The 22,270-nt window shown below is 41.9% G+C and overlaps 1 protein-coding gene across 4 annotated transcripts in view; it reads right to left on the bottom strand.

Moving 5' to 3' along the window:
• Positions 1-16,574, bottom strand: part of FAT1 (FAT atypical cadherin 1) — a 112,261-nt gene extending 95,687 nt beyond the window's left edge. For all 4 annotated transcript variants that reach the window (XM_067297995.1, XM_067297994.1, XM_013942103.2 and 1 more), the window contains exons 1-2: positions 16,493-16,574; positions 4,147-7,435 (exon numbers count right to left, since the gene is read on the bottom strand). In XM_067297995.1, the coding sequence (XP_067154096.1) occupies positions 4,147-7,435; positions 16,493-16,552 (3,349 nt within the window). In that variant the 5' untranslated portion in view covers positions 16,553-16,574. The remainder of the gene's footprint in view (positions 1-4,146; positions 7,436-16,492) is intronic.
• Between the last annotated feature and the right edge of the window lie 5,696 nt (positions 16,575-22,270).

The raw sequence follows: 22,270 nt of genomic DNA on the forward strand, positions 1-22,270 counted from the left end.
TCGTGCTCTAAAAGAAGCTTTGAGGAACAGAGAATGCTTTGAAAAGTGAGAATTTTAGTCCCAGCTACCCATATGGATGCATATGCTTTATATGGAAATAAAAGTTTCTATAGATTTCATATTTCTAGATCTATAACTTTAAGTGAACTCCTAGAAGTCCTGGAACACCTAGAAGTCCACTTTATGTATATACACACATATATGTACAAACACACACACACACACATATATATATAAATTGCATAATAATAGATTTATGCTGTTACCTCAGAATTGTTTCGCAAGACAGAACTAGTAGGTATCATTCTCTAGAGATCTGAAAAAGCCTGTATTTAGGTTTATTTATTTATTTATTTTGGTGAAACTGAATTGCCTGTTTTAATCTATCAACTTTTACATTTACTCAGAGTTCTGGCTTCCCAGGATGTGAAGAATGAACTCCAGCAACAATTGAAGCTTGCCCAATACAACCTCTCACCTTAAGTTGTCTCTGCAGATGGAGTTAAGGTTTGCTAAACCATCCCCTGCTCCCCGACTGTAATGATGACTGTCTGTCCCACTTTAAATTTCCCAGAGTCATGCTGTAAAACTGACCCATAAACCAGCCTAACATGATGTGTACAGGAAAACAGAAAGACTTTTTCTTCTTCTTCACCTCTAAAGTGGCAGTGAAAATAGGAAACACTCCTCTACACTATGGATGCCCTTTGGTCACGTAAGAACTTCTGTAACATGTTGTTTGGCTCAGTGCCATCTCTCTAGACGCATTAACAGATAATCAGGAGAGAGGATAATTAGGAGAAACTGGTCAAGTACTGAGTAATGATCACCTTCCTTACCCACTTGTCTTCCAGTTATTATTAGTTTATAAAATTAGTTTATAAAACAGCTTCTGTATTGTAGCCAAAGATGTGCTTAGCCTCAAAACAATCTCATCTACTACCATTTATTTACTTTGGTCATGCTTTTGGCCTCTATAACTTACTGGGGAAGTGAGTTTCATTATTTTATTATGCTAGATGTGAAAGAAGACTTCCTTTAGATCAGCTACCTATGTGCCCCCTATTTCTTGCATTGTTATAAGCAGGAAGTAAGTGATATGAAGAAGGCGGTTTGGAAACTACTACACTTCTACCTTCTTCCTCTCCTCCTTTCCTGTCTATTATCTCCTTTCTAAGCTAAAGAATACTTATTTGAAAGGTAAGATATGACTGATTACCAAATTCATCCTAACTGTACCTTTTTCTTGATCTTCTTGAAGGCCATCACAGATTGGAGCAATTGGGCAACAAAGTAATTAAAGTAACTCTTGAGTTTGAGATTAAGGGTGCATTATGGTCTTGCTTTTAAGGGTTTGGGCAGGACTGTAGCAAACAGAACCTACGGAAATCAGCTGGCCTGTGACAAAGATAAGTCTTTGAAAATGAAGTACTCAAAAACTAGTGGCAAAGATATATTAAATTCTCTTTTGAAAATTCCAGAATTAAAGTGCAAACATCAAACACTTGTATAGCTTCCTACCTTTTGAAAGATTAAAAACCAAAACAAAACAACCCCAGAAAGCTAGCAAAAATTCCATGCATGGAACTATTTGATGCTTCAGTCATTACCAATCATCTAGTCCTTCTGCAAATGTGATTGTTATCCTTGATTCCCAAGAAGCAAGAGACAAATGGGTTCCCCTTAGCCACTGAATAGCTAAGTGTTGACTCCAAACAGCTTCCTAAATCCATTTTATCCATCTTGGAATAGGAAGGGTAGAATGATGCTCTTGGTGGCAGCAGCAAGAGATATCTAGCTCAAGGGTTTAAGGTAGAAGAACCCTTTAGCAACTTATCTAGTGTGCTTTCTTTGCTAATTATCAGTCCACTCCCTGTATTGAGGCCAGTCTGTTTTGAAAAAAATGACAAGTATTCAGATATTGAAGTATAAGGAGTGCCTCCTGTACTAATTTTGATGGCTTCTTATAAAAAAAAAATTCAAGACAGTTTTGTTTATTAATTAAATTTCTGTTATGTTTAAGATACATTGTCAAGCTTGTAGATACTCCATGTTCTTTTTTCAGTCCCCTTTTTAGGCCAAAATTTCGAGGAAAAACATACGCATACCCAAACCCACAAATACACATATCCTTCTCTACCCCAGTGCCTTAAACAGAATCTGTCCACTAAGATTAGAAACAAGTAACCCCTCTTCACCCCCTAAATCCCTCTATTTTCATTACTGAAGAACAGCAAACACTAGATACCAGATATGAATATAAATGTAGACAATGCCTTTACTTACTGAAATTACTGAACTACCGTCCTAGACAAAATTATTAAATAGAAGACCCTTTTGCCCCAAATTCTGCCAATTTACTATTTTAAACTTGGCAGATTAAAAGGGATTTAATAAAATTCACATACATTCTTCAGTAAAGAAAACTAGTCTCATGCCAAAAGAGTAAAGACACAACACATGGAGACAACTGATTCTGCCACAGTAGTAGTGTCACAAAAAATACATATATGCGGACAGCTATGCATAAGTAGGCATACGTGTACATACTGGTGTCAAAATAAAGACATTTCATTCTTTCGTTATCATTATCTATTACTCAATAAAACAGCAAAATCAGATTCATTCTTTAGAACAGCAAAACACTTTTCTAAGACAATGTTCTATCCTGCATTGAAATGCACAATAAACTTGAACATAACTACATTAAAAGACAGGCACAGTGATACACAAATGAATAGCCTGCATGATACCAAAAACTAGAGGAGAAACCACTAAATCTTTGAAAGAACTTGATTCTCCATTTTTAGAAAACCCGTTCCATAATCTTAACTATGTGCTTTGTTAAAAGCAAAGCTAAGAGAAGCAATGCTTCATTTGAAGCTCTAGAGTTGTCTCTTTAAACACAAGCTATGTAATTTAATAACTGACTTTCTATAGAAGAAAAAATATTTCAAATAAGTTTATTCTAGAAGAAAATATATTGCAAGTAACAGTTTGTTCTCTTAAACTTTGAAGAGTGAAGTGACTTTGTAAGTCCATATTACCCATATTCACACTTATTACGCATGTAAAACCCACAGAATGACTACTGGATGAATCAGACATGACAGCTATTTTTTTTACTTCCAATTACAAGTTATATCCTGTAAAACAGCAATCAGTTATGAGCTCATTATTTAAATACATATAACCCACAGCAGAATTCTGCACAAGATTCCTCCTGAATTTATTTTACGGAGCTTACAGAGATGGTAGCATGATACCAGCACTCTATCAGAAACTTAAAATATTCGTATATTATGGCACAAAAGAAAACAGTCTTCACTGTTCTGAAGATACCGCTTTTATGTGAACAGTATTTTGCATATTTTATTGTTTTCTAGAAACAATAAAATGAATATGTAACTACACAGATGTGCAACCAAAATATTAGAAATCATTAGAATCTTACTGAAATAATAATGATGTTTCTCCTAAGTACATGATACTGGAATAATTCTCACAGTTGCCCCTCAATTTATGCATCAAGTCAACATTTCAGTCTGCTTCATTTACACAAGTTATTTAAAGGCTGCATCCATGCTTTGTTTGACAAGAACCTTTCCATGAAGAAGGCACTACCTATTATAATAAAAACGGGCACTTAGAGCTTTAAAATATAACTACCAAACCCAGCAAGTATGGCAGTATCAGATACATGCATACTTCTAGTAAATGAAGCAACAGTGATGTAGTTTAAGATTAAAAGCATGAAAATCCCAGAATTCAATCCTTGGGGAGAGAGTAGTTTATTCCCTTAACTCCACACCCCCAATATCCACAAAACAAGATTGCCCATATGAGGCAAACCTTCACATAACAGAATTCCTCTTGGGTGGTAGAAATTTTAAGATCCAAGAATTACTTTAGGTATGCTGGATACAAATAAGGACAATGGAAGAAAAGTGCCTCTCAAGTGTGTGTGTGTGTGTGTGCGCGCGCGTGCAGGTACGTGCGCGCAGTTTCACTAAAGTGGTAAGTAAGACTATACACATTACTGGTGACTTTTTTGGTCCTAACCGAAGTATCTCAGCAGGGACAACACAGCTGCTATCATCTCTTTTTTGGTATATTATTTGATTTAGAACACAAAAGTCACCTTACCTTTTTCTTCATCTATTTGGAAAACTCCTATACCAGATCCATCTCTGATGGAATATCTAATCTCCCCATCTCTTCCTGCGTCCTCATCGTAAGCAGATACTGTCATTACTGATGAACCAACAGGAGCATCTTCTTTTATAAAGCCTTTATCTGCAAAGATAGAGAACTGTGGAGGGTGCAAATTTTCATTTACATCAACTACCTCAACCTCAACGTAACATGTAGAGGACAATGAAATGGGTTTTCCTTTGTCCTTGGCCCGCACAGACAGGTTATAAAGCTGTTTCTTTTCATAATCCAGTCTTTGCACAATACGTATTGCTCCACTTAGTTTATCAACATCAAAGGTGCCATCTCCACTGTCCAGAAGACTGTATCGTACTTGACTTGATTGGCCTAAATCAGGATCATAGGCTTCTAGCCATGTAATAATAGTTCCCTCAGGAAGATCTTCTCGAATTTTCACATGATAATTTGAGGGAATAAACTTAGGGGGATTGTCATTAACATCTTCTATAGATACTTTTAAAATAACTGTTGAAAATAATTGAGGTTCTTCAATAGGTTGGTCCCTAGCCTCTATTTTCAGGAAATAGACATGCTGTTCTTCGCGATCCAAAGCTCCTACAACTTTCACAACTCCTGTGACAGCATTAACAGTAAACTTGTCTGTATCTGTAAGAAGAGAGTATTTCACTTCTCCGTTAGATCCCAAATCTTTATCAGTGGCTTCAATTTGAATAATTTCGCTGTTTGTCTCTTTGTTTTCATGCACTTCAACAAAATAGCTGTCTTGTAGGAACTCTGGTGGGTTGTCATTAGCATCCAAAATTCTTATATCTAAAAGGTGCCAGGCAGACTTCTGTGGTATTCCAAGATCATAGACCGTAATATTCAGAGCATATTTATCTTTTACTTCTCGGTCGAGGGGAGATAAAATTTTCAGCAATCCCTTCTCCATATCAACAATAAAACTACTATCTTCATTACCTCCAGAGATAACATACACAAGCTTTCCATTGAAGCCAGTGTCAAGATCAGTGGCACTCATGAGTATTATGCTGGAGCCCACAGGCTGGCCCTCTCTTACCTCAATGCTACTGGGGAGAGTACTTCTAAACTGAGGTGCATGCAGATTCACAGAGTGAGTGTCAAAGAAAACATCCTCAACTTCTCCACGATTGTGCAATTTATTTGCTTGTAAGAGTTTCTCTGCCAGCATTTTGGCAACACCAGTTTCTTCACATTGCAAGTTGACCGGTTTGCGACTGGCAGCTACAGTTATGTTAATATACAATGGTTTTGCAAAGTTCTCTCCATCTGTTGCTGTAATTTTCAAGCTATGAAAAGACATTTTAGCACCCAGGCCATCTATTAGCGACTGCTTGAGTGAAAGCACCCCAGAATTTGGATTTAAGCTAAATAAATCCAGTTCATTTCCAGATTCAATTTGGTATCTCACCAACTGGAGCTCATCAGCATCAATAGCAGATACAGTAGTTATTTGTTCTCCAACACCAAGATCCCTGGGGATTGTTCCCTCACAATTGATTTTCTCAAACAGTGGTATATTGTCATTCAAATTATTTAAAATAATAGTTACAGGAACTTCAACTTCTCGACGATATGGTATACCCCAATCAGAGGCACGGATCCTTAAATTGTAAACCCTCGGCATCAATTCATAATCCAAGTCTTCTGAGGTACTAATAATCCCACTGAAATGATTAATCACAAATGGCAAAGGATTTAGGTTTGCAATGCTATAGGTCACATAGCCATTCTCCCCTTCATCGGGATCTTTTGCACTTACTCTCATGACACTAGTACCTATTGGCACATTCTCATCAAAGGAGGCTTTATAGGATGTCTGAGTAAATTCAGGAGGATTGCTGTTCATGCCTAGTACCTTAATGAATACTTTTGCAGAGGCTCTTCTGTCACTTGTCACAACTTCAAGTTCAAAATGGGATGAATATTGTGCTTTTATTGGTTCTAAGGTGGTAATAAGGCCAGTATGAGGGTTTAAGTTGAATCTTACTTTGCCTGGTGTATTTTTAAAGACATATTTCAAATGCGGGTAACTAGGCAGAGCTTTTACCACTATCACAGGTGTGCTTGGAGGGGCAAATTCACTTACTTCAGCTCTATACACTTCTTTTTCGAATCTAACAGGACCAGACTTAAATTGTGGTGATGTTACATGAATAACTTTTACAGATGAAAACTGTGGGGGGTTTCCTTTATCTTTAGCTTGAAGGGTAAGGTTGTATCCAAAAGGGTGGCTCTCCCAGTCAATGTGACCAATGGCTTTGATTCTGTATTCTTTACCTCCTGGAACAGACCTCACTGTTTTGAATTGTTGAAGTGGATCACCTGCAACAATACTTAATGATGCTATTTCTCCATTTGAACTCTGATCATTGTCCTCTACAGTTACAATTGCATAAGTTGGATCCTTGTCCAGTTCTGATGGAAGCAGTGTAACAGCTGTAATTACAGGGGCATATTTGTTTGCTTGCTCTACGTGGACAGTTAGCTTTGCCATACTGCTGATGCCACTGCTGCCATACAGCTTCATTCCACGGTCCACTGCAAGAATTTCCATCTCATAATGCTTAGTGTCTGAGTAGTCAAGTCTACCAGTCAAAACTACCACTCCACTAGTTGGATGTATAGCAAACATATCTGTTCTTTCTTTAAAGCTATAGTAGAACTCTCCATTTGTCCCTATATCTGCATCAGTTGCACTGACTCTTGCAATACTTGTCCTTATTGCCGTATTTTCGGGCAAAGAAACACTATAAGAAGTTGGAGAAAACAAAGGCCGTAAGTCATTTGTATCCAGTACCTGCACCCTGACCTTCGTGCGTGTTTCAGTGTTTGTGTTTTTTTCAACTGCTTTAACAGTCAGCATGTAATGGTCTTTCACCTCTCTGTTAAGTATAGCTGTGTTTCCTCCCTTGGTCCGTATTCTCAAAAAGCAAAAGTTTCCCAGAACGTACTCTTCAGCTTTGAACAAGTTCTCATTGTCACCAGAAATAATTTTGTATCTTAAATCCCACAGCGGATTTGTGATGTAAATACCCATTTTCACTGGATGCCCAACATAAGTTTTGGCTGCAGAATTCTCATACACAGTGGCATTATACTGTACTTGTGTAAACTGCATTGATGGAGCATGATGCAGCCTCTGATTTCCTTCACAGTTTCCAAAATGCTGCACCAGCAGCATCAGCAGCAAAAGCATAGTCAAGTGTCTTCCCATGGCAGCAATTACAAAAAAACCCTGAAACAAGAGAAAGAAGTGTTAACACTTATGACCATTTAAATATTATTCAAATAACCTCGACGTTTACTTTAGAGCTCACGTTTGCAAGAAAGCTAGAAGTAACATATCTAGGTTATACCCTTTTTTGCAGAAAGCTTCAATGTGATTTAGAGTAACTAAAAAGCAATAAATTACAATTAAAAAAAAACCAAGAATATTAGCACAGGAGAATGTCAATACAGTAACCAGAAGTCTAGGGAGTACTATCACGATGCAATGGGAACAAGCACAGTTAATTTTAAAGTTAATTTTCATGTACAGACAACTAAATTATCACAATGTCTAATTCCAGCTTCTAAATACATGGGAGTTCTAATTTGCTGGTTTCCTACAAATACTAAATTATTTCAGTTCTAAAAAGCTAATCTAGTAAACAAATGTGAATATAGTTTTGCGGAAGGGTAATTTGGGGGTGGGGGTGGGGAAGGAATGGTATTGCTTCTCCGACGGATTGCCTCTCAAATTGCCTTATTCAAAGTGAAATACAAATGATAATCAGAAAATACTTTGGATTTATACAGAAACTCAAAGCTAATACATTAACATGCCTTCTTATCATAAAATTAATGATATAACATTTACATCTCCATCATAAATCTAGCAGCTTCAGCTTGCTTTCTCTGTTTATAGTTTAGAACTTTTCTGCAAGTAATATATATGCCTAAAAATATATATATATATTGCTGTAGCATATCAAAGCTATAAATTTCATTTGAAACACTTCATGAAGCAACACTGTTAAGAGAAACTTGTCAGCATCATCTACTATAAGTGAGCAAATTAGAGAGATCTGAATTAATCTGGAGTTCGTATCTGGCTTTTACCCCAGTCCTGTACTTCATACACAGCATTCTGTCTTCTGACAGAAAATTCTTCTCCCTCATTGCATTTCGGTTGTTAAATAGTTGATGTCAAATGATGCTGAAATGAACTGCAAGGATTGGTTTAAAATTATCATTAATTTTCTTTTGATTCTTCAACATATCCTTTCAGCACCTGCTCCAAGAATTATATAAATTACAACTACAGAGTTATTTTGCATACATTGTATTCTTTCCAGCTACAGCTACCCTTATAAGGGTAGTGGATGGCAGTGCATATCATAATAAACATTCTTCTCAAGCATCACTAAGTTGTGAAACCATCAATAGAGGATGAGACATATTCCTTTATTCTGCTCTCAGAACAGCTCTGAAACAAATTAGCATCATAATCTACAGGAACAGGAATCTATCAAAATAACTGGCAGGACTTTTAAGACTTGTTTCTTTTAAACACCCTCCAGAAATGATAGACAGGGATGCAGCCCGGAACAGTAAGACAGACATGAAGACATGTCATCTTTGGCTTTACCTTCTGAAAGAGAAGTCAGTACATAGTTTCTAATGTCTGAATCCAGGCAAGACTGCAACAGGAAGAAAGTTAGAACTCTCAAGAATAGGACTATTCTGGATCCCTCTCTTCATCCAGATTTATTGCACCAGTTGTTACTCCCAAAGTCTCACAGGATAACAAATCAAATTTTCAGAATGCTTCCTCAACAAGCCCAAGTTTTCCAAAAAAAAAAAAAAAAAAAACTTAGGGGAAAATTTATTTCCAGCAAGTAGAAAGCAATTTAGCTTTAACTTGGGTTATCAATTTTAATCAAGTAGCACAAATTATTTTCTTTCACCTTTCCTTATTTATTCTAAATATTTTTTCTTATTTCTCCTTTAGCATCTTCTTCCCTGCTCAGTCTTTGTTATGTAACTAGTTCATAGCCATACTAATTCCTAACTGTACTCTTCTTTCATTCTTTCTGACTTTCTCTCCCACATTCTACCTCGTTTTTCCCCCTACCTTTGCTGCCAGCCTCTCCTCAATGCCTGCCATCACGCTGGTTCTGTTCTCCCCCACTGAAAAGATATCACATTATGTTGTTTCCTTCCCCCACTCCCATCTTCTCTTGCAGTATTTATCCCTCCCCTAATTCATACCTACTCAGATACTTGAAAGATCACACTGGCTGAAATTCTATGGACTGCTTCTGCCCACTAAAAAGTATTAGAGCTAATTAATCTGCTTGTGTGAACAGTTCACTCTAAAAATTCAGTCACAGCTATTAGTGAGGCAGTGATTTTGAAGAAGAGGACTTAAGACTCAGATCCACAGAACCATCGGAAACAGCAGAAAGTAACAATAACCTAGCCAGTACCATTTAGGAAGGAAAAAAAAAGTGTGCCCATCTTTCAAACCCAGCAATTAAATTACATGATTAAGGCTATGGTCATAATGAACAATAAAAAGTGTGTGACCTTCTAAAAGTAAGTCACCAGTTAGAATTACTACTTAAAAGGTCTTAAAGCTAGAGGAAGGAAAGGTGTTTGTTAATAAGACTGTCAGTTCAGCTTGAAATAACCGTGTCGGCAGGTTAACAATATTATTCCTCTCCTTCTCCCTTACCTATTCTTTTTCCTAAGCTATGATTTGTCCTGGGAATAAATAGGCACTTGGGTCTCCAGAGCTTCATCCTCTTACTTGAATGAATATACTGCTAAATAAATAAACATTTCCATCAAAACAAACAAACAAACAAATGAGTGTAGTTAATAACTGTCAATACAGCTCTTCTACTATGACAGGTGAAACAAGCTCTGCTCTATTGGATAAATGCAGGTGGCAAAGAGAAAATGTTCACCATCTTACTTCATCAGTGAAAACCTTCCAAAACTGTAGAAAAACAAACATTCGGGAGATAAAAATGGAAGAAGTACAGTCAGGCAAAGGGGAGTCTTTCCTATCTATCAGGACCTTTCCCTGTGAACCTCTTGTTTTCTTCTTACAGCCAAGGTAATTCTCCACAGGTCACTTCCATGTAATTTCTTGAATTTCCAGCTATCATTTTGCTCTCGCTTCCAAATTAAAGACACATTTTAGGCCTATAATCTGTTAAAGTTTAGTAGCAAGGAGCATGCATTCTGACTCTGTATTTAAGAGGCTGTTATTAGTTCTTTTACTCAAGCTTGTTGGATTTTTGGGAGCTGTTTGTTAATAAAAACTACTTATTTATTGGTTAGCTCTTATGCTGTATAATTTTCTTCCTCAGCTGCACTGGGAATTTTTTTATAATTTATTTTGAGGCCCAATACTCAGTCTGACCTCTGATGCTGTGACATCCTATAACTCACTGCCTATCCTTGCTAATATTTGCTAGGAAGATATCTGAAGTGGTGTATTTGTTATATAAATATTGTATCTGTCTGTATATATTATCATTTTGCCCTCATATCTCAGGTATATTAGATACAACGTGCCTTAGACTACGATGCATTAGACTATGTTAAGATATCCAAACTCTTCACTAAAACTCTAAGTTGAACAAATGCGTAGGTTTTACTATTAACATAAATATTTTTCTGTGCCATAATATCTTAAGTACTTTTTGCTTATTTTCTGTAATAACTTCAAGTATAGAGTCTGCTTAGAACAGGCAACACGCAGGCTGTTAAACATGATTATGCAACTATCAGTAAGAGAATCCAACCCTCAGCATCAACTTCATACATCTGCTGATTCACAAGCTAAAGCTTGAAAGTATCTCTCAATTGAACAGATAGTTAGCCACATTACATTAAAAACAAAACTGGATATCTCTGTGCATAAAGATTATGATTTTAAACACTTTTTCCATCTTGTGTCATAATTTGGAGAACTATTGGAGACTAAAAATTGTTGATGTAGGATTATCTAGAAATTAATATATAACAATCTTGATAAATATTTAAAGCGTTAAACAATGCTAGTTAACTGCTGAGGGAATGTAAGAAGGTGTTAAGACAAAGTGACAATGTGTTAGACAGAAACTCAGATGGCTCATTACAGTGAGTGAAAATGACTACATTTCAGAAATATTTTAGCCAAAGGCTACACTTTGAACTCCTAAATTTATCATCACTGGAATATCACCAGTTTAGGATTTTCTGCATCCATTTTCAAGACATAATGCAACTGTTTGCTTTATTTATATGCATATTCAATACAGGGATATGTATGCTGGTTTTACTAACTAGTTACTTTCTTAACAAAAAAAATTTTACTCATGACACAGGTAACATCATTTGTATATGTAAAAAATACCAACACTCACAACTTAGAAATATGAACTATCTTCATAGTAAAAGTAGCAAAAGAAGCCACAAATTGGGGCTAACAGACCTCAAATTCATGACTTCTAAATGAAGATGATTTACATAAGGCAACAGTACAAGACTGGCTTAGCAGTACACTTACAGTGGGTAGGCTTCAATGTTTATAGTTTAAAACTTCAAAGTTTTAAGACTCAAATACATAAACGGCAACCCCAGTGCCAAGCAAGCCAACAAATGGTGAAAACGAGCTTTATTTGCTACATTACGTATCAACGGAGAGTATGCATTGGAATATTTACTCCTTTACCAATCAAATAAAAATCACAGGTAGAGAAAGAACCTAAATCAGGCTAGATACCCTAAGTTACAACGAGTCCTAGTCCCATCGTTACCCTTTTTCTACATATGAGACCTGCCAAATAAGTCCAGAAGGGCATCCTGTAAAACTAAGCTACACCATTTGTCTTAGCAGAATTAGACTCTAACTGTGAGTACAGCCTGTTACTCTACTCTAGGGAAACATGAGAGATCATTTTGAGGACTAAAAGCGGTTTTAATGTGCTTGTCTACTGAAATCTTCCACTAACTTTTAACAAAGGTGAAGTAGTTTTTTGTGGGGGTTTTTTGGACATGCACTTCTTTAATTTGAATGTTTGCTAATTAACATGAAATTAACATGAAAACATCTCTGCAAGTCAAAACATCACCATTTCAAAAGTCAGTTTTGATCAGTATATGCAACTGTTTGACACACGTGCACACACACAGTGAAAAGTTATTACTGTTGTTACTGCGGTAACTTAACTGTCACGACAGTGTTCCCATTGTAGAAGCCTAAGAGAGATCACGTGGCTTTGTGGACTGTACTAACCATACAGTTACACCTACTCTTTCAATTCCTTAAAAGAAATAATTTATGTAGTCTGACTGGAAACCCTTCAGATTTAACTGTTTTAACATGCTTAAGTTTCCAATCAAAAAAACGTAGTGATATCTTTTGTAATCAACACAAAAAGTTTTTTTCTTCTTGTGTGGAGGGTTCTATTTGCTTTGATATTCAGAAAATTAACACATAATGAAAGCATAAGGTAACGTTACTTTATTAAAGCTGGTAAGTTATTCAGAAAACGTACACTGTCATGGAGATTAATATAACAGTTTCAACTTGTGACTAAACTCCAGAAGGTTTTATGCTTATATTCCCCCACTTTATGAGTTAAATCTTATGAGGTACTTTGATTTATGCTTTTGAGATCTTTGCTGATTAAACTCCTGAAGTTTAAAAGGAAAAATAGCAGCTGTATCTAAACAGCACACAAAGACTCTGAATCCTGAAGCACAAAAAAGTTCCACAGAGAGAATTTTGACTGTTTACCTATAGGACAGTTACTTGCTAGTGTATTGGATTGATTAGTCTCATAAGGAAATGCATACCTCCAATCTTTGTGAGTGAAAAAGTTCAGTCCAAAGTTAGCAAGATGATAACTTAAAGTTTACAGGGCCCAAAATAGTTTCACTGAGCTTGCTCTCAACTTTAAGCTAAAAATTTAAATTACAAGTTATAAATCTTTGTCTTTTTTAAGGAGTTATTTTGTTTGCTTGCTTTTGCTGAAGCCAGTGATAACTTAGTCCTATAAGGTTCTTTCTCATACATATATTAGTTATTCAAATCAGGAGACTGCTACTACTAAAAGCTCATCTTCCAGTCTCTCTTAAAGGTGAGATCTTAGGATTTCACCCAGAACAAAGCAAAACAGAAAACTTTACTAAAGAAGTGTTTTTCAGTATTAAGATAAGACATTTTACTCACTAAACATTTGAATAATATTTCCACATATTTAGACAGGTAAATAGGAAATATATAGTGTTCATAAAGCTTTTACAGAAAGACAGCAGAGATAATAATATAGGCATAATTTCCCATGCAGCTAGAGTGACACAGAACTGTAGAACAACTTGCATGCAAGTAGTTTAAACTTCAGGAAAAACTGTTAAAATGCTGTTTTTATTTATTAACGCACTCCCCCCCCCCAAAAAAAAAGTTTATTTACCATGCGAGAGTACCAATAGTAAGATACATTGTCATTACTACACACGAGAAGATTAAGAAGTGCACCTTTCAAGCCAAACTTTGCTTTGTTTGAACTGCCACAGAGAGAAAAAGCAAAAGCCTGCTGAGATCTCGGCGAGAGCCACCGTCAAACACGGCGTCCTCGGGGGCGCCTGCCCTTTATCTTTCGGGGGAATCCAGCGAGTAGAAACGACGAGAGCTACATTGTTAAAGCGCAAACAAAGACGAACAATCTCTCCGAGGTACTTATTCACTGCGAACCGCTCCTGTTGCTCTACGCGGCGACGTAAGTTTACAATGGCCCATTAAAAGCACCCGCAGACGGACACCTTGCCTCCAGAGGGAAATATTATCGCCATCCTTCCTGCTCCACGTAGCTCGGCAGCAGCCTGCCGGCACGACCCCCGGCCGGCTCCGCCGCTCGGCGCGGGACGGAACGGGACGGGACGGGAGCGCGGCCCCGGCCCCGCCAGCGCCGCCCGCGGCCACCTGGGCCGGGGGGGTGGGGGGGACACGGGTCCGCACCGCCCCCGCGCCTCACCGCTGCCCCTCCCCCCCGGCCTCGCCTCTGCTCCTGAGGGGCTCGCGCCGGCCCGCCCCCCCCTCCCGCCGGACCAAACTTTTCCCAACTCGCCTGGCTGCCTCCCCCGGGCGGCCGAGCCGGCCCGTCGCCTCGCCGCGCCTCACTGCCCGCCCGGCGGGGCCGCGGGCCGGGGCCAGCCCGGCATAGTGCCCGCCGCGCCGCCGTCCCTTTCTTCCCTCGCCGCCGGGCCGCGCCGCGCCGGCCACGCGCCTCCCCGTGCCCCTCCGCCCCCGCCGCTCCGCGCCGCCCTCGCCGCCGTATTCCTCCGCGACGCCGGACGGCCACCGCTCCGGAACTCGTTTCTGCGGCGCTGCGCGGACGGGTGGCGCGGCGCGGCCCCGCCGCCCCGTCCCGTCCCCTCCCGTCCCGTCCGGCGTGGGCGGGCGGGCCCAGCCTCGGGGGCGCCGCCGAGGCGAGCGGCAGCAGCAAACCCTCCTCCCGCTGGGGAGCCTCCGGGCGGCGGTGCCGCGCTGCTCTGCCCGCGGCGGGTCGCGCCGGACCCGCACGCCGAGGGGCGGCCCGGCAGCAGGAGCCCCCGCCGCCGCGCCCGGCCCTTCCGGGCGGCCCCGGCCGGAGGGACGCGGGTGCCGGTGCGGGAGGGCGGGCGGCTCTACGTCTAGTCAAGTCTTCCCTCGGAGGGGTGACGGGGAAACTTCAAAAGGCTGATGTCTCCGGGCAGCAGCCTGGCCCTTGCACGGATCTTAAGAGGATCTCGGGAGATACCATCAAAAAAAGAAAGAAAAAAAAACCAGAAACAAGTAATCCTCGCTCACAGGGATAAGCCGCTCAAAGAGCGCCAGATCCCGGGACAAACCCTGCGGCCCGGCTCCCCCGCGATGGGCACTTCCCTGCCCCCAACAACTTCAACGCCGCAGAGCGGGACAGGCCTCCCGGCGCTGCCTCCGCCGCCCCGGCCCGGCCCGGCCCGGCCCCGGGGCAGCGCCGGCACCGCGGGGGTACCGGGCAGGTTTGGTTTCGCGCTCAGCTGCCCGAGCCGGGGCTCAGCGGCTGTGCGAAGGGAGGCTTCCCCACCAGCGGCCAAAAATAACTAGTGTCTATCCCAGCTCCCCTGCAGGACCGGGCTCTCCGGCCTTCGCGACCCTTTTAAAAACTATCGTTGCCCCCAGTACCGGAAAAGGCGGCAGGAGGGGGCGGCGTAAGGACGCGGCGCGGTGCCGCCCCGCTCCGCTCAGCCCCGGGGATTTTGCTCCGAGACCGCTGCGGAGCCGTACGCGCTTCTCCATGGGGCGGGGGCGCGATGCAGGAGTAAAGCTGGAGCGACTGACACTCCAGCATACCCCTCGGAGGATTCCCCATTCATTAATAAGTGATCACGCTTAATAACGATCAGGCGTTTGTCTGGGGAATCCCGGCTCCGCGGCCGCACGGCGAAACCCCGCAGTCCGGCGGGAGCCGAGCCGGCGCCGCGGGGCACGTTCCCCGCGCACTAGCCCCGCCGCGCATTTTAGTAGTCACATAAATAAATAAAGCCGGCGGCGAGGGAGCCCTTCTCTAACCGAAGCCTCGCGCACCCGGGGCTGGAGACCAGGCGGAACCGACCTAGCTTAGCAAGAGCCAACTTTTGATGCAGACGGCGGCGAGAGCCCCCCCGGGCCAAGCCCTGCGCCGCGCAGCGCCCCGAGGCGCCCCGGGAGCCGCGGGCCCGGCGGCGGCGCGGCAGCTCCGCGGCGGGCGGCCAGGGGGCGCCGCGGCACAGCGCACGGCGGGGCGCGCCGCCGCCGCCGGGCTCCGCGGCGGGAGCGAGCAGCGCGCCGCGCCAAGCCAGCGCCGCCGGGCGGCCCGCCGCGCCGGGGCCCTCCGCCGCGCTGCGGTGCGGTGCGCGGCGGCGCTGAGGAACCCGCGCCGCGCTCCGCGGGGCGCTCGGCCGCTTCTGCGTTCGCCTGGGTTTGAGGAAACTCGGTGTGTGCGCACACACACACACACAGCCACACGCATATACTACACGCTTGCGAACTGCAGTACCTTCGCGTTGAAGGGAAAACAACCTGTTTTCGTTAACGCAACTACCTAGGGCACAAAAACTCTCATTTGAATCCTTTTTTTTAAAAAAAATACATTGCTGATAATAAACTCATTAAACAACTCACCGGACCAGTTGGACTCAACGCTCTTCTCCCCAACGTGCTCCAGCTCAGTTAATCCCCGCACATTTTTTGCCCCCCGTCTTTTTTTCCTTTTAAGAAGAAACGAGAAATGCCCCTGTGCCCACACACCTCTAGAGCGTGAACTTCGCCGCGGCCCCGGCGCGCAGGAAGCCCGGCGCCCGTCCCCATCGCCACAGCGCTGAGTGTCGGCTCCGACCCATCCGCTGTTTTAAATTTGAACGAGGGTGGGAAGGCAAAAAAGAGGGGGGGGGGGGTGTAAAGGAAAAAAAATAAGAAAAAAAATAAAAAGGAAGAAGAGGGGAGAGAAAGATCCAGCACTCTCAAGACATGTCCAGGCAAAGAACGGGCAGAGTTGAGTACTTGCAGCAGCGGAGAGTGAGAGTGGGGAAGCTGCGACGGATCACTGCTTCCCTCCCGCCCTCCCTCCCGCCCGCCTTCGCCCGCCCCCCTTGCTCCTTCCCTCCCTCTCTGTCTCTCTCTCTCTGTCTTCTTCTTTCTCACTCCGTCCGTCCCTCTCGGACTCTGCCCCCGGGAACACCTCTCCTCTCCTCTCCTCACCTCTGCAGCCGATCGGAGCCGCCCGCGGCGGCGGCAGCAGCAGGCCCTCGCCCCCGGCCCCGCCGCCCCGCAGGCGCCTCCGCCCCGGCTCCGTGCGGCGCCGCCGTCGCGCACCTGGGCCGGGGCCGCCCGCAGGTGAGGCGCGACGAGGCGAGGCGCATCGCCCCCGGCCCGGCCCCGGCCCCGGTTCCGGTCCCAGCCCCGGGCCGCGGCCCCGCTCGCTCCGGCCGGCGCGGCGCCTCGGCGGGACGCGCGGGGGCTGCGCGCTGCCCGCACGGCTGTTTCTCGGCGGGGCAAAGCCATTTCCACGAGCGGATCGCTCTACGTGGGCTTAGCATGGGAATCTCTCACTTTCCCCTCAGCCACATTAGGACTAGAGTCTTTTCTTTTTCTTTTCTCTTTTTATTTTATTTTTTTCCCTAGGGCAGCTGTACTTTTCTAGGAAGAACAAAGGGCTTCCCCCTCCCCAACCTCAAAGCGAAATGGCGGCTGCTTCTCAAAAATAATAAAACACAACCAAGCAACATAGTTTAAACTGTGGTGCTCCCTCATTCTAAGTAGCCCCCAACCAGGCACTCTTCCTTGAGAAAGGCCAAGAGCTGGCATTGCTCAGGGGCAGTGATCTGCTGTAAGCAGGGGAGTAAACAGGAATGCTTGAGGTCCTGAATCACCAGGTCTGCCAAACTTTTGCCAGCTTTAAAAGTTGCCTACCTGGGAGAGATAGTGTAACACTAAATTTGTAAAGCACTCTGAAGACTCTCACAGAAGGCATATTTTTATTTTTATTTTTTATGGCTCCATTAACCCATAAGGACCTTAAGGCTGTGGCATTGCTCCAAAACCCACACTGACTTCTGAAGATACTAGATCATTATTTCCTATGAGATACCACTGAAATTCAGCAGCCAAGTGAATGTACAGCACATTCTATGTTAGGAAGAGCAGATACACACTGCAGTATCTATCTATCTATCTATCTATCTATCTATCTATATACTAAGATACTAAGCATATTTCCAAATAGTGCATAGAAGCCAATTCACCCTGGGGATGGTCACTTTGAATGAACCTGCCTGGAAAATTTAATATCAAAATTCTCTGGCCTTGTAGATTTCCACAACAAACACAGCTGACTGATTTACTTAGCATCTCAGAGTTACTTTTTGAAGACCCTAAATGGAATTATACTGTTTAAGTCCTTATCTGAGTGTTACTGGGCCAAATTATCTTTCCTTCTGTGAAGACTGCTTCAAAGTGATCTTCATGAAGTAAACTGCATTGAAAATAGCATTCCAGACAAGGGCTAGAAGGGGGGACACTTTAAAGGCATTATAGTTAAGAGCTAGAAACAAATGTTAATCACACATGTATGCAGTACGTTTGCAAATATTTCATAGTTTTGGAATATAAAATCAAGTATCTTTCAGGTTTATGGCAAAATTTTGGTTGATTTCTGAGTTAAGTAATGAAAGACCAGAGCAGCAGATTGTTTAGGCTTTTGTTTCAGGCTTTAATTCGCAATGCCTAGAGAAGTGCAATAGCACTTAAGGAAGCTAATTGCACTAACTTCCTGAAAGTGGGACAGGGAGCATTTCTCAGAAGTAACTGGTAAAGATAATTAAAACATAGGGGGCTTTTGTTTTGGGTTTGCTATGATACACATACTATGCTGACAATAAGCACTTTAGATGAGGAATAAAGGGATATGCCATCACTCTCCAACAGCGGGTAATGGTATTTAGCACTTCAGATAAAGCATTTGAGCCAAGATCTCTAAGCAAGTGTGTTCACAACTTCTTGATATATATCATTTTACCTTCAAAAACAGATTTCTAATATTGACAATGTCATTTTTGTAACATCGTTACTCAATACTCCATTTTCATTCCACTCTGCTCTTTGATTTTTGTTGTTGGAAATAATGTCAGTAAAGCTATTATAATCATCGCTGACCGTCAAATTTAAAGATGAATTGCATGGTATCTTCTTGATGTGTTATTCTAAAGAAAATTAGTATGTTATGTTACATTTTGCTAACCTATAAGGAAAATACTAAAGAGAACATTTGAAATCACACTTAAGTGCCTAATGAAAATAAAAGACCATACACCACTGTAAAAGGCTTCCAGTGTTATAAACATTGTAACAAAATACGTTCCAGACTATGTCCTCCCCATGATCTATTAATATCCACTATTTCTTCTATTTCTTATGAAAGTACCTAAACTAAAACAAGTTTTAGCTCAGCTGTTAATAAAAAATAGCTCTTTGGATTAGATAGTTTTCTCTTAAGAGAAGCACAGATCCTTCAAATTTGAACTTACTTCCAAAAAACTAAAACAGAAATCCAATATCATCCTGACAGAAAACAATTGCTTTAGAGGACTCTTCTCATAAAAGAGTAAGACCATCAGACATTATATTCCTGCGTAATGATATTCATCATCATCATCGTCTTTTTTTACGGCACTAAGGCACTAACACTTTTCTCACTAACCTACCTCAAAACCTAGCCTCATAGATCTCAACTCTTGTTTGCTATATATTTAACAAAAAAGGGAGCTGATAGATCAACTGGGAAAGTCAATAGTTACGAAGTAAATACGGAAGTCAAGTGTCCTCCTGAGGAATTTTCCTGCTACCAGCCCCAGATGGGGAGGGCTGTCTCAAGTACTTTGGACTGATCTCTCAGCTCCCACGTTTGGTAAGAGAAGTTACTCTCAAAGTGTAAGGACCTCAGCTGCATAAAGCTTTAAAGATCAAAATCAGCACTTTGAATTGCACTGGATCAGAAAATGGCAAAGGCAAAGATAATTATGGTCTGGTCTCTAGGAGGGAGAAGCAGTTGCAATTGCTACACCAAGCGCAGCTGAAAAAAGGCACTTCTGAACACAATAGCAGCCTGTGGCTCAGGGGCAGTCAAGGGCCCATAAACATTGAGCTTCTGTGGCAGAGGGCAAATACATCTTTTCAGTAATGGGGTCAGGCACAGTTTCAAGCAAGTTCTCAGTCAGTTAAATATGAACTGATCTGATATTGGTTTTATAGTAAGAATAAAATTCTCTACTGTACAAAAGGCTAGCACAAAACCTATATACTATCTAAATTTCATTTACTCAGAGAGAAAAAGGCTGATTAGTAGAAGTTGTGCTCCAGCTGTTCTTCCTTTCCTCATCTAGCCCCAGTCTCTCATAACAGCAGTTTGGGAAGAACTCCCAAGCATCTAAATTATTTGCAACCGTTGGGAAAAAAAACATACTTGGTAATCATCTTCTTCTTGGCTTAGATGTATATTCCTTTACCATCCTATTTCCCTTTGTTTATTTTCTTGTAAATGCAGACCTAGAGAATAAAAAAAAATCAGCCTGTTTTTCCTGGTTGTTCTTTCTTACTCTCTGCAAACTTGAGTTGAACAGCACTGTCCAACTTTCTCTTAGAGGGAAAAAGGGGGCAATTTGTATAAGGTACACATATGAGGGTGGGCTGTCATTCTTCTACCTAAACCAAACTTTTGCAAGACCTCTAAAATCTTTAAGATTGCTTTTGAATGCACCTCTTTAACTAGCAAGATTTGGGTAAGAATATTTGACTTTTCATAGTTTAATTATTTGTATTGACTTTCTTTTACCCTAGAGGTTTCTTACAGTGTGAAATAACACTGACTGATTAGGTACCCTTTCACAGTGCTTGTTAAGATTTTTAAAGCAGCAAAGTGAGAATAATAGTCATATATCAGTGTTGGTATAATGAAATGCTAAACAATCTCAGCCACTTGGCAATGTGTCATGTGTCCTGTGAACCTAAAGAGAAGTACTGAGGCAGCTCAATCATTAGAACCATGAGCAACAGCTATTTGCGGATACTCATTAAATACACACATATGCAGTAGTAAAGAAAACTTGGGGCAATTCTAGAGAGAAAAAAATTAAAAAATACTTAAAATATTATTTAATGTTTCTAGGTACAACAGGACTGAAGGTACTAATGGTGTGAGGATGCCCAAAGTATTTGGAAAACTATTTTCTGAGCTTTTAAACTGGCAGAGACAGCTGATCTGAAAAATGACTGATTCTCTTTCAAACAGCAGGAATGAGAACTATATATGCTAAACAAGAATGAGCCAGTCAGCCTTGTATTAACAGCATTTTAATCCTACAGACTGTGTATGTCAGCTTTTGAAATGCATTTTTCAAGTCACTTCAGAAATGAGACTCCATTTCCACTTGCTACTTTTCCTCACCAATCTATTTCAGACAAAGAGCTGATCAAATAGATTAATTTAAGCCTACATAAAAATAAACAAAAAACACCACATATGTAAAGTTTGCTTTTATGGCATTTATCCTCCTGTGTGCCATAATGGCAAACTGGAATGAAACTGGCTGCACAGTTAGGGACAGTACTGGTATTTTGATTAAAGGTTTGGATTGAAATTAGGGTAATGGTTTAGTACTAGTGTATCCAAAAGCAAAATGAAACATTGCACTTATCTCGAGTCTTCCCTAAGGTGGAAGGTATCTAGCTGGCCTCAAACTCAGCTAAAGCACTGTACATTTTTATATTTAGTCACTGATAATTCAAATCTAATTATATCTAGGTGTGAGGCTAGTACAAAAAAGGGTCAAGTGTCCATGTGAATTCAGTACTTTTCAGGGAGTAAAAGCACAGCAAGAATGTTTCTCTGGGAAAAAACGAAAATAAAGAGATTAGAGCTGAGCTGAATTTTCATAGTGCTCAGAGAAGTAAGAAGAGGGCTGGGGCTGACTAGGACAGAGATGGTGTCTTCCCCAGAGATGGGTGGGCGGCTGTTGCTCCAGGTTGGCGGACAGCTGGCCTGCCCCAGAGCAGTGGGTTGTGGGCTTGTGGCAGGGAGGAGGAAAATAACCTGGGGACCTGAGTCTCTGTTAGGGCAAACAGAGGATGGAAGGGGGTTCACCTCTGAGAAGGCCTCAGGTGCCTCTTGCGCAGGCTTGCAAGCTGAAAGCCCAGGATGTGGGGTGGTCTTGATGCTCTGGCCTTGTGAAGAGAAGAAAAGAAAAAGCTGGAGTGGCCTGTCCAGATGGCAGAGAACAATACTGGTCCTCCAGTTAGGGGCAAAACTAAAGCTAGTCACAAGACTAAAGTTTTAAGAGCCTGGTTGACTTCAGTATTACTTAGGGCTGAAAGTGGTAAAAGAGGGCTGGTATTAAAGTACTGTGTTCTGTTTTGTGGTAAGGTACTGGTCCTTCTGTTTCTAAAACTGGTCCTAAAGCTAGAATTAGGATTTGAAGAACCATGGAAAAAAACAGAGAGCTCCAGTGACTGTAGTACTCATAAATGTCAGAAATA

Source organism: Apteryx mantelli, chromosome 5 (genome assembly GCF_036417845.1).
Source record: "Apteryx mantelli isolate bAptMan1 chromosome 5, bAptMan1.hap1, whole genome shotgun sequence".
Lineage (NCBI taxonomy): Eukaryota > Metazoa > Chordata > Aves > Apterygiformes > Apterygidae > Apteryx > Apteryx mantelli.